General features: G+C 37.4%; 1 protein-coding gene across 1 annotated transcript in view; it reads right to left on the minus strand.

Moving 5' to 3' along the window:
* Positions 1-15271, minus strand: part of LOC134610096 (pancreatic secretory granule membrane major glycoprotein GP2-like) — a 56380-nt gene that overhangs the window by 2821 nt on the left and 38288 nt on the right. Inside the window, exons 7-8 of the mRNA XM_063453216.1 lie at positions 10404-10649; positions 9895-10048 (exon numbers count right to left, since the gene is read on the minus strand). Coding sequence (XP_063309286.1) covers positions 9895-10048; positions 10404-10649 — 400 coding nt within the window. The remainder of the gene's footprint in view (positions 1-9894; positions 10049-10403; positions 10650-15271) is intronic.

The raw sequence follows: 15271 nt of genomic DNA on the forward strand, positions 1-15271 counted from the left end.
GTGGCTTTACTGCTGTTTAGCCTCCCCTTATGTTTATTTACAGCGTGCCGCCGGCCATGTTACCAGGCGCTAGGGAGCCCTAACATGGCTGCTGACTAGAACCCGGTACAAAACAGGCATCTATCTCAGGACGCAAAACAGGCCCCACCACCCAGACATCTAATATGGCAACAGTGCAAGGGCACATCATTTGATCGCTCCCACCCCTTGCCCTGCATGTTGGGACAAGTGGGCAGGAGCAAAACAGGAAATGCTCCTCAGACTGACGAACACATGGACTGCAAAGTGATATGCCATGAAGGTAAGAAGGGACCTCACAATGTGTGCTTTAGAGAATGTTTGCCAGGCTGCTACAGTTTGTTTGTGTATGTCAGTCTGCTTGGGTCAGTGTGTCTGTTTCAGTCTGTAAGTCTGCTTGAGTCAGTGTGTGTCTTGATGGGTCAGTGTGTGTCTGCATGGGACATTGTGTATGTGCGTGTATATGTGTGTTTGTATGGATCAGTGTGTGTGTCAGCCTCCTTTTACAATGTCCAATATTGTGGTTCCTCAAAAAAATTATTTAAACATTAAGAATAAATCAGATGTAACCATATGTGTTTCCAATAAGAGTAGGGATGTGTTATCATCATGGATTCTAGTGATTATTTCACTAGAAGGGTCATAGACAAAGTATTAATGTTCATACATATGGCCATCATTACAGTATAGAATCTTTTGGTGGAACCTAATAAATTTAACCTTGATAAACTGTTGATAAGATATTGGCAAATTTTTTGATTGTCCCATGTTCAGTGATTGCAGTGTACCATCGTCTTAGGGTGACTGTTTAGAGCAGGAATGGGTTTTCTAAATTAGAGATTTGCAGAACTGGTGGGACATTTATCTACTGCCTTTTTGGACAACATACTTTCTAACCAAGTCTGTGAGAGAAATTTATGAAGTGGTCAGTTTGTTTGTGTATGTCAGTCTGCTTGGGTCAGTGTGCATGTCTGTGTATCAGCCTGCATAAGTCAGTGTGTGTGTGTGTGTGTGTGTGTGTGTGTCAGTCTGTCAGTCTGCTCGGGTCATTGTGTGGGTATGTCTGTATAGGTCAGAGTGTGTGTCTGCATGGGTCATTGTGTGTGTGTATGCATGGATCAGTGTGTGTTTGTGTGTGTCTGTATGGGTCAGTGTCTGTGTATGCGTGTTTGCATGAATCAGTGTGTGTGTTGGGGTTAGTGTGTGTCAATCTGCTTGGGTCAGTGTGTATCATCCTACATAAGTAAGTGTGTGTCAATCTGCTTGGGTCAGTGTGCATGCGTGTTAGTCTTCATAGATCAGTGCGTGTGTGAATGTGAGTAAGTCTGCATGCGTCGGTGTGTGTGTCAGTCTGTCTGCTTAAATCAGCGTGTGTCTATGTGAGTCTGCAGGTGTGTGTCAGTCTGCATGAGTGGATGGAGCAAATGGGAGGGCAACATTTTCTTTTTGCCTAGGGCGACAAAAATTCTTGCAACGGCCCTGTTCAGGTGCAATAGGACTCAATAACATATATTATACGTTCTTTAATGACATTTGGGAGTACCCTTTACAGTGACTGTCAAACTATTAGAGGGTAATATTAATATATTATTTCCTGTGTCTTTATTGTAAGACTTAGGATAGATTGATTTATTCATTCTGTATGTGGCTTGAGTCCTATCAGAGGGGGGAGGAGATCATTGCACCTTATCAATTTATTTCATGTATATTAGTACAAGGAACATATGCAAAGATTTGACTCTTGATACATTTACTCTCTATTTGCAAAGCTATTTGGAGCATTCTTCTGCACTAATAAAGCTAATGTTTAGGCTCCATCTAGTGGTTGGAACAAAGAATGCCAATCTTCTTTTTTATGGAGTTTGCAATTTTTTTGTGGTTTGATACAATTGTAATTAGTCACTGGGTTGAATAATTAACCCCTGTTTAACCGGCCTGTTTTTGCGATGTTGTACGTTAAGTACCAGAGCGGTTTTAACACTTTTGTGGTGTTTGTGTTTAGCTGTAATTTTCCGCTCTCTAATTTACTGTTCCCATACAAGTTATATATTGTTTTTTCAGGACAAGAAGGGCTTTCTTTACATACAATTATTTGTAAAATGTCATATATTTTACTTTAAAAAAATTAAATAAAAAATATGGTGAAAAATTGAAAAAAAAAAGTTTTTGGACTTTTACTTGAAAAATCTTTTACTTATCTACAAAAGCTAATGAAAAAAAACTGCTAAATAGATTCAAGATTTTGTCCAGAGTTTAGAAACATCCAGTGTTTACATGCTTTTTTTTTGCAAGTTACATGGCTATAAGTACAAGTAGGAAATTGCTGTTTCAATATATATATATATATATATATATATATATATTAAATGTATCAATAGTGACATTGTAACACTATTATCTGTCATAAATATCTGAATCACACCCCACATGTACATTTTTTTTTTAAAGGAACACTATAGTCACCTAAATTACTTTAGCTAAATAAAGCAGTTTTAGTGTATAGATCATTCCCCTGCAATTTCACTGCCATTTAGGAGTTAAATCACTTTGTTTCTGTTTATGCAGCCCTAGCCACACCTCCCCTGGCTATGATTGACAGAGCCTGCATGAAAAAAAAACTGGTTTCACTTTCAAACAGATGTAATTTACCTTAAAAAATTGTATCTCAATCCCTAAATTGAACTTTAATCACATACTGGAGGCTCTTGCAGGGTTATTATATATATTATATATATATATATGTGTGTAATTTAATTACATGTGTATTTTTATAGTAATATATATAAATATAAAAATACACTTAGTATGACATTATATATGATATATATACACATATATTATATATAGATATAATACATGTGTATATATATTTTATATATATACACACACACATATATATATATATATATATATATATATATATATATATTTTACACTGATTTATTTTATTTTACTTTTTTTTTAATTTTACACTTGCAGGGAGACTGCCTGTCAGCACAGACAGTCCCCCTGCAGGCAGATACACAGGCACCTATTGCGGTCAGGTGATCGAGCGATCACGTGTCCGCAGGGTCCTGATCTGCCGCGGGGAGACTGTCTGGGCAGACAGGCAGTCTCCCTGGACAGGGAGGAACGCTGATCGCCGGGGGAACGACGGCGGGGGAACGACGGCGATCAGGTAAGTATCCCCAGACCGTTATGACGGTTCAGGACCATCATCGGTCCTCAAGGGGATGTTTCCGATGACTGTCCTAAACCGTCATTGGTCGTCAATGGGGTTAATAATTAGTAATTAATTTCTTACTTCTTGGGTTTACTTATCATTTGTATAATACCAGGTTGCACATTCCCGAAACTTTCGAGAAAGTGCATTAGTTTATTTCTCTAATGTGTAATAATGAAGGACATTCAAGCCCCAACTGACTTATGAATAATTAAGTTCTGAAGGAGCCAGAATGCTACTTTATAGTTCTAGTAAGTTACCTGTATTTGATTTGACTTTTGGTTAGGTTACAGGAATTTTTAGTGTAGCCTGAATATTCTATACTGTGGCAGGTATTTTTTTTTTTTTTTAAGTTTATACAGTATATCAGTTAAAAGAAGAAAATACTTTTTTTGTGTGTGTGTTTTTTTTGTGGGTATGCAGTAATATCCTATGTTGTATGCAGAGATTGTTTTTAGAAGAAAAGAAAGTATTTGCTACCACTCTGTTACTGTCTTTAAAAGAAATGAAAATTAGTCAAACTTTTTTAAATTTATTTAAAAAACAGAAGCCATATGTAAAGCAAAGCCGTTTTAATTTCTATTTTTTTTAAAAAATAATTTTACAGTATGTAATTTATACATAGTAAGCCAGTTTTTTGGTAATGCCAATGGGCAAAGTTCAGTCCTAGTTCATCAATAAAGTGTCCAAATGCATTAAAAGTGCTGATGATTCATTAAAAACATTCTCATTCAAAAATTCTCCCCTTACATTATACGTGTATATCTACATGGGGGTCTTAACCCTGTTGCGGGTATGAGAGCTAGTTTTAGGAGTGGAGGTCTATTCGAGGGCGCTCAACAAGCAGTGCAGACCGCCTCTCTGTGTTTTTCTATCAGTGCAGTGTACCCAGTGGATTTGGTGCCTTGTTTCGGGTGTAGGGTGCGTCTCCCTTGTCTCAGAGGAAGGGCGGGGTTTGGTTTGGGGCGTGGCCATAGCAAGACCCAAGTGGAAAAAAAGGAAAAAGAAGTATGTACAAGTACCGTGCGCAGGGTGGCCTGCCACAGCGAAATAAAGGAATGGGTGCATGGGGGATGGAGAGAACCGTATGGGTGCATGGGGGATGGAGAGAACCGTCCTCCATGTTTGTGGCTAACAAGCTCTATAAACATTCTTTGAAAAAGGGACCAGAACCTAGCTGGAACATTGCGTGTTTGAGTTATACCTTTGCTAGCGTCTAACAATACCAGAAACATATCAGTTAACATTTAACATTGCATATTCTTATATCGTTTATTTTAAGCATCCCAAGCAACTCACGTAGCCTCCCCAACACTTCCTGTTAACCCTTTAAGGACAGAGCTTCAGAAGCTTGTCTTTCACTTAATGACAACAGCATTTTTTGCTGTTTGCGTTCAACTGCAATTTGCATTTTACTAATTTATTGCACCAACGCATATTATATACCGGTTTTTAAAGGACAGAAAGGGCTAAAATTTTGTTGTAATATACACATTATTATTGCAAAAACTGTAAAAAAACCCACAAAATCTTTCATTTTTTTTGCATTTTTCTGTATTTCTTTATAATAAATAAGCATATATATATAAGCATTTATATATATATGTATATATATAAATGCTTATATAATCTTTCAAAATCTTTCATTTTTTTGCATTTTTCTGTATTTCTTTATAATAAATAAGCATTTATATATAATAATAATAATAATAATAATAATAATGTGTGCACAATTAGTGCAGGTTAAGGAAAGTAATTAAAAATAAATTAATTTAGTTGTTCTGATTTACAGAATATATAATGTGTTTGGGATTTTAAGTTTTTTTTGGTAGTTACAGGTCACAAAGCACAAGGAGTAAAATAAACTTTTAATGTGGAGCGATTTTAGAATTTGGTATGTTTGTCTTGTAAGCTTAATAGCCATAAAAGAAAACAAAATTGCCATACAAAAGTGTATATTTATATAAAGTAGACACCACAGGCTATTTACCTAAGGTTGTTTTGACACTTTCTACGTAGCCATTTCACCGCTAACCTCTACTAAATATTGGAGTAAAATTGTGTTTTTTGGGGGTTTTGGCACACAAACTTATAACAAATAACTTCTCATGTGTATTTTGTAAAGTAGGTGTGTGCTATTCCTGTACAAAGTTTTATTTTGTGCTCAGTTACATCTGCTGAGTAAAATGACACCCCCATTGTATGTCTTTGGCACTATTTTGTGAAGCTACATTGCCATGTAGGAGACCTGTCCTTTTTGAGAGACGGATTTAATGAGCCTATGCTTCCATTTGGGGTATTATAGTAGTTTGACTGTTCAAAAAACCCCCACAAAGGCCTACCATTTGTAAAAGTAGACACTCCAGGGTATCTCATAAGGTGCATATTGTGCCTTAACATGCCCCCATTTTTTCACCAATGTATGCCAAAGTATGTGGTAAAAAATAATTTTGGTAATTTTTTACATACGGATTGCATTTTTGCTGGGCATTTTGTATATTTCATATGTGCCACTAAGTTCAAAACACCCAAATATGCTCAGCTAAGTCTTCTGAGTAAAACGACACCCACAATGAATGTCTTTGGCACTATTTCGTGAAGCTACAGTGCCATATAGGAGACCAAGCCATATCAGTTTTTACCGAACTTTGAATTTTGACGCTGGGCCAATGTGCAATTTCCAAGCATCTTCGCAGGTTTTAAATTCAAACTACCCCACAAAAGCCTACCATTTCTTAGAGTAGACACCCCAGGGTATTTCAAAAGGAATATTTTGAACCTTAGCGTGGGATCATTTCTCCGCTAGCTTGTACCAAGTGTAGTGGTAATAAGCGCTTTTTCTGCCTTTTTGACACACAAAGTGAGATGGCACAGTATATTTAGCAAACCTTATGTGTGCTACCACTGTATAATACTTCATATGTTGCTCAGCTATGTCGGCTGAGTACAAAAATACCCCCGTATGTACCTTTGCCAGGTATATGTGGACATCGGAGGGGCACATTTGGGACACAGCCATTCCAGTTTTTTTCAAACTTTACATTTTTACGCTGTGGCCATGTCCCATTTTAGAGTATTTTACCAGGCTATATAATCCAAATACCCCATAAAGCCATACCATTTCTTAAAGAAGACATCCCAGGGTATTTCAAAAGGCAAATTTTAAACCTTAGCGTGAGATCATTTTTCCGCTAGCTTGTACCAAGTGTAGTGGTAATAAGCGTTTTTTTCTGCCTTTTTGACACACAAAGTGAGTTTACACAGTATATTTTGCAAACCTTATGTGTGCTACGACTGTATAATACTTCATATGTTGCTCAGCTATGTGGTCTGAGTACAGCAATACCCCCGTATGTACCTTTGCCAGGTATATGTGGATGTTGAAGAGGCACATTTGAGACGCAGCCATTCAGTTTTTTTCTAACTTTGAAGTTTTACGCTGTGTCCATGTTGCAATTTGGAGTAGTTTAGATGGTTGGTTATTGAAACTTCCCCACAAACACATACTATTTATTAAAGAATACACCCTGGAGTAATTCAAAAGGCATATTTTGAACCTTAGCGTGGGATCATTTTTTTCTCTAGTTTGTTCCAGGTGTAGTGGTAATGAGCGTTTTTAAATGTATTTTGTAACTTTTTAAAACTTTTTTTACTTTTTAAAACTATTTTTTAAACTTTTGTTTTGCTTATTAATTTTTTTAAACTTTCCTAAACTTCCTTAAAACTTAGTTTTTTGCAGATTTAACATTTTTGTAAGCTTTTTTTTTTACCGTTAACCCCTAACTAGCAGTAAGCAGCACTAACAGTAAATTCCCCATTTTCCCATAACTCCCACCCACCCCAGCTAGCAAAATATTTAAAGGGAATCTCCAGTGCCAGGAAAACTATCCGTTTTCCTGGCACTGGAGGGTCCCTCTCCCTCCCACCCCCCAATCCCCAGGTACTGAAGAGGTGAAAACCCCTTCAGTCACTTACCTAAGGCAGTGGCGATGTCCCTCGCCGCTGTCTCCTCCTCCGTGACGCTCCTCCTCTCCATTGCGTCAGCCGGTGGGCGAGACTGATCCCGCCCACCGGCCGAGGAGACCTAATGCGCATGCGCGGCAATGCCGCGCATGCGCATTAGCGCACCCCATAGGAAAGCATTGAAAAATAATTTCAATGCTTTCCTATGGGGATCTGAGCGACGCTGGTGGTCCTCACACAGCGTGAGGACGTCCAGCGACGCTCTAGCACAGGTTTCCTGTGCTATAGACCAGGAAGTGACCTCTAGTGGCTGTCTAGTAGACAGCCACTAGAGGTGGAGTTAACCCTGCAAGGTAATTATTGCAGTTTATAAAAAACTGCAATAATTACAGTTGCAGGGTTAGGAGTAGTGGGAGTTGGCACCCAGACCACTCCAATGGACAGAAGTGGTCTGGGTGCCTGGAGTGTCCCTTTAATTATACAATATTTAAATTAGTTAATTAAATAAATTGAACTCCTGAGGGTTAAAAAATAAATAAAAGTTAATCGTCAGGGGTTAAAAAAAAATTAGATCACAGTATAATACTGTGATCTGTATTTTGATCACTGTAGGCAGTGATCGACTATCAGGGAAGGGGTTAATTTTTATTTGGACTGGGTAAAGGGTTTTTTTTTTTTTTTTACTTAAACGTTATTAAAACTTTTTTTTACTTAATTTTTTACTTTTTAAAGCTTATTTTAAAACTTTTTTTAACGTTAACCCCTAGTTAGCCTAACACCAAATCCCCCACTAACTTCCACCCTCCCCAGCTAGCTAAATATATAATTTTAAAATACTTGAATTAATTCATAAAATAAATTTAACCCCTGAGGGTTAAAAAAAAAAGAATTAACCCTCAGGGGTTAAAAAAAAAATCAGATCATAGTAAAATGCAATCCCAGCCAATTGATCACTGTGGTCAGTGATCAATTGGCAGGGAAGGGGTTAATTTTTTTATTAAAATGGGTAAAGGGGGGTGGGATTTTAATTTAACTTTTTTTTTTTACACAGGGGGCAGGATCACTGATGATCCGTCTCCCTGCACTTCACAGTGAACCCGGAAGTGCAGGGAGGCAGAAGGTGAGTATCCACAGCACATGTGCTTGCTCTGACAGCCTGTCAGAACGAGCACATGTGCTGGGTCAGCGCGATCTGGTGCTCCCGGTCTGCCTCTAATACAGAGGCAGACCGGAGCACCATTAACCCCTCGATCGCCGCAATAGCGGCGATCCGGGGTTAATTTTAACGGGTGACAGACGAGGTCCATCACTCGTCGTTATGGCAATCCCCTGAGTGACGGACCTTGTCAGTCACTCGTCGTTAAGGGGTTAAAGAGTATAATTTTCATGGAGGCTGTGTGAGTCACAGCTAGGGAAGGTGTGGCTGGGGCTGCATATAGAGAAACAATTGTACAACTTCTGCACCAAAACATAACCTAAGATGTGTGCCATGTGTTTGTTCCACCATAATTTAGGTGTTTTTCTTTAAGCTCTTTTGAATCAATACATTTATTGAAAGATTTCTCTGCAGCAAAAGTATATGATATTTTTTAAAGTGATACTAAGAGAAGCATGAAGATGTTGGTTTACATAGTTTAGTTTTGCTATTCCTCAATGTTCTGTGTGTTATGTCCTGTCATGACTGCTTCCGTGTATCATATCTTCTCTGTACCTGTATGTCCTGTCTTCTAATCACTGCTCTTGTGTATCATGTTATCTTGTATTACATGTGTCATGTTACATTATTACTGCCTCCCTAAGTTGAAATGTTGTTTTTTTAAATTTTGGATACCTGCTTTATTTACGATTGGTCTTTGGTGCTTCATTTGTGAGGTATGTAAATTAGACAATTTAGCTTTGTAAGGTTTCTTTATAAGGTTATTATTTATCATCAATTTATACCATTGAAGTGTATTTTTTAAGATTGTAATTCAATTTGTAAATATCTGATCTCCGGTTATATTTACATGGTGCTGTTTTATTATGATTTGCTACTCATTCATTTTTGAGTGATCTTTAATATTTGCAATTAGGGTGTATTTTTTTTTTTAGCAAGTGCTTGTTTTGCTCCTATGTCTTATACTGAACATTATTACTGCCTGTGGATCTATTATGTTATCACTGCCCAGTGAAGCAACAGTCTTGTACTGTGCCAATGACCATTTCACATCACCATCTCCTGTTAACTAGACACTAGGAATGATGGCCCATAGTCACTGAAGCTTTTATTCCTCCTCATTATTGACACAGGAGAGTTTAGGCAAAGGGTGTGTAGATATATCCAGGTCTATTGTTGGTTTTGTGAGAGTGGTTTAGAAGAACACATATATTAATATATATGTATGCACATATGTGTATGTCAGCACCAACATCTAAATTATTCACCAGCTACCTTTGAGCTGAACAAATCTGCTTTTGCTCTAATCTGATTATTTTTGAAAAAAAAAAGTAAGAATTTTATAACAAAATAGATCAACTTCAAAACTCTCCAATGCAGTCATATTTTAGCTCAAATACATCATTGCAACTTCCTTCTACTTCTAATTCTCCATAGTTATCAATTTAGGGACTATATCGTTATGTCTTTGTAAGGTGGAAATTCTACATGTCATAGGTCCTTACAACTGCATGCATTGTAACATTTTACTTACCCCTGTGCATTCATTTACTCCACATAGCATCACGTCACAGAAAAGATACACGCTCGGAAAGCCACTAAATTGGAAAGACTGAATTCTAATTCTTACATCCAGAGACACTCCATTTTCTAACACTTCTGTTTCAACCCCATTATTAGGTGCACAGCTGGAAATAAATCATAATGTTAGATGGTATATTTAGTAGATTTAGCAGATAAATCCCCACTGTATCCTTTAGATTGTAAGCTATCTAGCTAAGCACTTTGAATAAAAGAGCTTCAATGGCTAGATATCAGCTTACAGGTAGGGCCCTCTCTACCGTTTGTATATGTCTGTGTATATTGTATGTCCTCCACTAATTGTACAGCACTGTAGAATCTGTTGACGCTTTTCTAAATACCAGTAAAAAATAAAAAATTTGGTAGCAATTAAAGAAATGTTGGACAAGTATATATACCAAGAATATTTGAATAAAAAATAATTTGTTATTAGACCAAGGATCTATAAATATACACACTTACCCTTTAGTGACCAGCTGAACTGCATTTGTATCCGTACGATCATTGGTAGGGGCTGCAACACATTGAACAGCACTCAGAGCAAAGGTACTTCCATCAGCATCTGTAACTACCATTTCTAGAAAGATGTTTGATCCGATTTCAACATAATCATCTGCTTGAATTATATTAGTGAATTCAGAATCTTTAAAGGCAGCCATTGTAACAGTATATGAACCCTCTCCATTAACTGGTTTTAAGACTGCTGTACTGTAAACAAAATACATGATACTAGTCAAAAACTTAAAAACATATAACTAATTTGTACTGTAAACATCATCAACGATTAACATAATGCCACCAAAAATGTAACTATTTATTTGTTAGAATAGTATTATTAGACATGGGGTACATTTTTTTTTTAGTGTTCACATGAGAAAATAAATAGTTAATTTTTTAAGTATGGCACATTTAGAATCCAAATATTTAAAAACAGTCTTACATCTATAAAAATAAAAAAAAGAACAAAAAGTACAAGGAACAGAAAAAAAGTGTTATACGTGTTATAAAGTTGGCATGGCACATTTGTTACAGACAATGCACAAAATAGTTGTACTATTCTGTTACTTTATAGATCACTTTACTTCAATAATATTTCATCATTCTGTATCTGAAATTATCTGCTCTGTTTGAAATTTGCAATGTGAGAATACAAATTCACACAAGTAGTCTTAACTAATGTTGTGGTATAAATATTATGTAAAGATGACTAAAACAGTAATTTATATCATTCCACTAACTGAAGTGGTGATGGTAAATGAATTCTTCATTTAAAATATGGTGTTGACCTAAATAATAATATCGGCAAAATTTACAAATATAGAAAAATAAATGGTGCATATAATCCAATGATTACACTTTTAAATCAAACGCATGTGTTTTCCTAATTGTAAAAACCAATTGCATAGTTAGATACTAATCTAGATTGAAATACGTGCATCAAGTAAAACCCAGTCTTTTATGCTGTTAGTCCAAAATAAGGCAGAATATCTATACAATCTGATAACACAACCCCTTTAGGTAGAGAATTCCCCATCTTTATTGTTCTTACTGCAAAAAAACATTTCCTCTGCGATAAGAGAACTGTCTTTCTTCCAATCTCAATGGGTGACTTCTTGTCTGTTGTATATTTCTGCTAATTAACAGGTTAGCACATCGTGGTTTATACTGACAATGTATATGTTTGTATATAAGTGTTTGAGTTCCCTTGTTAACCCCTTAAGGACTGAGCCAAATGTACACGTTGTGATCAAAACAAAACCTTGAATTTGCGCTATATGTCTGTTCAGGCGTAATTCACCTCTTTCATATTATGTGCACCCACACTTATTATTTATCATTTTATTCAGGGGAAACAGGGCTTTCATTTAACATCACATATTGAGGTATGAAACATATTTTAATAAAATATAAAAAAAATGGGAGAAAATATGATTTTATTTTTTTTAATATTTAGTTCTATGTGACATTTTAACTGTGAATGTCATAATACTGTTTACTTTTACTGCAATAAAACACACATATTTGTATTCAGTGATGTCTCACGCTGCCTTTGAGACCGTATGGTAGCCCAGGAATAAGAATTACCCCCATGATGACATACCATTTGCAATAGTAGACAAGCCAAGGTATTGCAAATAGGGTATGTCCAGTCTTTTGTAGTAGCCACTTGGTCACAAACACTAGCCAAAGTTAGTGTTAATATTTGTTTGTGTGTGAAAAATGCAAAAAAAAAACGAATTTGAACGCTAATTTTGGCGAGTGTTTGTGACTAAGTGGCTACTAAAAGGATAACTCACACGAACGCTTAAATTATACAAACGAGAACCACACGGACGAACTACTATACAAACTTTTCCTCAAACCAATGAAGTCTCGTACCCACACTACCGGCCATCTACCGGCCAAAATCACTCATGACAACAACCACATAAATATGAATACACATGTCTACATAGGCAAACCTAAGTTACTTCTGATACATATAATGGTTAAAAGGTCCTGTCATTTTGAAGTCATGCTTACATAAACAGTGTCTACTTTGCGGAAACTTTATAATTATTCCAGCAGTTGTATTTTGTGTTTACCCACATACGTTGCATATGTTATTTCATGTCCTGTCAGATTTTGACTTGTACTCTCTGACTGTTCAGTCACGGTTAAATACCAATTCAGTAAAAAACGGTACATTAATATACACAGTACATTGATGAAATTACGGTATCCAAACAAGTATACAGGAGGGGGTACGGTAACAAACACAAGCATTGCAAGAAACATAAATCCAGCAGCATATTATACATACCAAACCAAAACATCGCAAGGGGAATAACTTGTTTTGGTAATAAATTAGGAATATCCCTATACGGTTTCGTTTCAGTTCGAACTACTATCAACATAACAATATCCACCCAAATGGGTATGCTAAAGCTCAGCATACGCTTTCGATTCTACAACCAAACTCGTAAATCACAGTAAATACATAACGGATATGACCAATAATAGAGAAACACTGCTAAAATCACTACCATCATACGTAACTACGATCTTATAAAACTCACATCATAAAAAATTTGACAAACACGCCATGGCTTACTAGGTCAAATAGTTAACTCTCACTTCAATCCCTCAATCTACTAGGTTCAAGACACCAACGTTATTACTACCCCTCAAGTGAAAGAGCTAAATACAAAGGTAGGTACAACCAAAAAAAAAAAAAAAAAACTTAACATTTAAAGAAAAGTGACATCCACTTTTAGGATTCTACAGGCAATCAATTCTACTCATTCAGATACTTAATCACGGAATAAGACACTCATAAAACTTTCAGGTAGGCATGCGCTCTCGTTACTTCATTTCATGCATGGTTAACAGGCAGGCAACACCAAGCTCAGGCTCAAAACTATCACCGCAAGACCAACACACACCCTCACACGGAGGTATTTTCGCCCTTTGACCCAAATCATAGTTAGAGTCTCGCACACTCCACAAGTGGAGCAGTCAGAACGTCCCTTTCCCTATCCTAGCCAGTTAAAATAAATATACTAACAGTATTACTACAATGCCTTTCATATGTCATTATAGTATGTCTCACCTATTGGACCAAGGAGAGGACTTCTCACTGCCAAGCACACCGGCTAGACCATCCACACCAACCATAGCCCCTTCACAGGTGACAACCTAGACACGTCAAGCCCCTGTTCAATGAGGTCGTGGACAATCCCTAAAATTGCCATAGAACTAAGGCGAAGAGGCATTTCATATCCAGCCACCGCTAGGAAGGCAGAATTAAATAGACTGCTGATGGCCAACTCAGACAATCCTCAACCAGGGTCTAGCACACAAGCCAACATCAAAGATACTTTAGCCGGGATTCAAGCCACAATGTCGGCAATGCTGGCATCCATAAATAGCTTGAATCAGAGAATGGAGAAGCTGGGATCTACAACCCCAGCTAACGTAACCTCCACAGATCTCTCACCCACTGTAACCACCGCACAAACGGTCACACAGGGTAATATCACCATTACGCTACCCTCAAAGGATTCAGCAACACACATCATCACACCCGCACACATGGTCCCTACCAACATAAAGGATATTTTAGAGGGTAAGGATGTTAATCTTATGTCACTACTGATAGCATCCCAGGACGTAATTGAGAAGAAAACATACAATTACGATGACCTGTCCGTTGTCCTTAAAGCCAAAGACCCCAGATTAAACAAAAAACTTTCCATACCAGACTTCGTGTTAGCATTCGGATTGTACAGAGATGTTATTTGCTTCAACTTGCTTCAACTTCCCACGGCACAGAATTAGACCTTTACATGCACAAATTGGTAGACCTGGGAAACAAGTACAGTTGCACAACTTTCTATGACTATCACAAGTCTTTCTCAGCCAAGGCGGCAACTTTCGCTCAGTTTAACATCAGAATAAACTGGAGCCACATGGATAATTTGAACTCTCACGCTACCAATTTGTGCTCCATCGAACCCAATTCACCCACCACTACCTACAGTACTCCTAGCACGTTTGAACAAAGAGGATTAAAAGACAAACTGGGTAGACCGATAGTCTTTTTAGGGAAGGCTCAGATATGCAACAACTTCACTGCAGGGGGTTGCAGTTTTAGTGCCTGCAGGTTGTTGCATGTCTGTTCCATCTGTTTTAGAGCCCACGCCAAGACCATGTGCCCTAATCGTCTCTTTCCTAAGAAATGACTAACGAAGATACATGTCGACACACTAGCCTTTTACCTCGTCACACACCCATCACCAGACCTAGTCAATTTCGACGAAGGGTTCCACACAGGGTTAATCGCACTACCAAGGGGCACGTTTGAATGTAATAACTTACAATTAGCAACATCAGATCCCACTACAGTGGATACGCTCCTCAGCACGTAAGTAGAGAAAGGTTTCATGATTGGGCCATTCCAAACACCCCTATTCACTTGTTAGCGAATCAACCCGATAGGTGTTGCTACCGGCAAGTAAAAAAATTAAAAACAATTAATCATAGATCGGTCGGCTTCTCATTCTGTCATTACGCCAAGCCTTAACTCACTCATACCTTCAGAAGAATTCTCCCTGCAGTATGCCACAGTAGACAATGCCATACAGGAAAGGCAGGGGAGGCTGCTTGGTTGGGAAATACAGACATTTCCAATGCCTTCAAACTGCTCCCAATACGCCCATCACTGTGGCATCTGCACGGAATAAAGTGGAAAGGCTCATACTATTTTGCTAACCGATTAACTTTTGGAGCTAAAAGCAGCTCAAAGTTATTCGATTTGTTCGTAGAGATGCTGTGCTGGCTGTTATTAA

This window comes from Pelobates fuscus, chromosome 1, assembly GCF_036172605.1.
Source record: "Pelobates fuscus isolate aPelFus1 chromosome 1, aPelFus1.pri, whole genome shotgun sequence".
NCBI classification, from domain to species: Eukaryota; Metazoa; Chordata; class Amphibia; order Anura; family Pelobatidae; genus Pelobates; species Pelobates fuscus.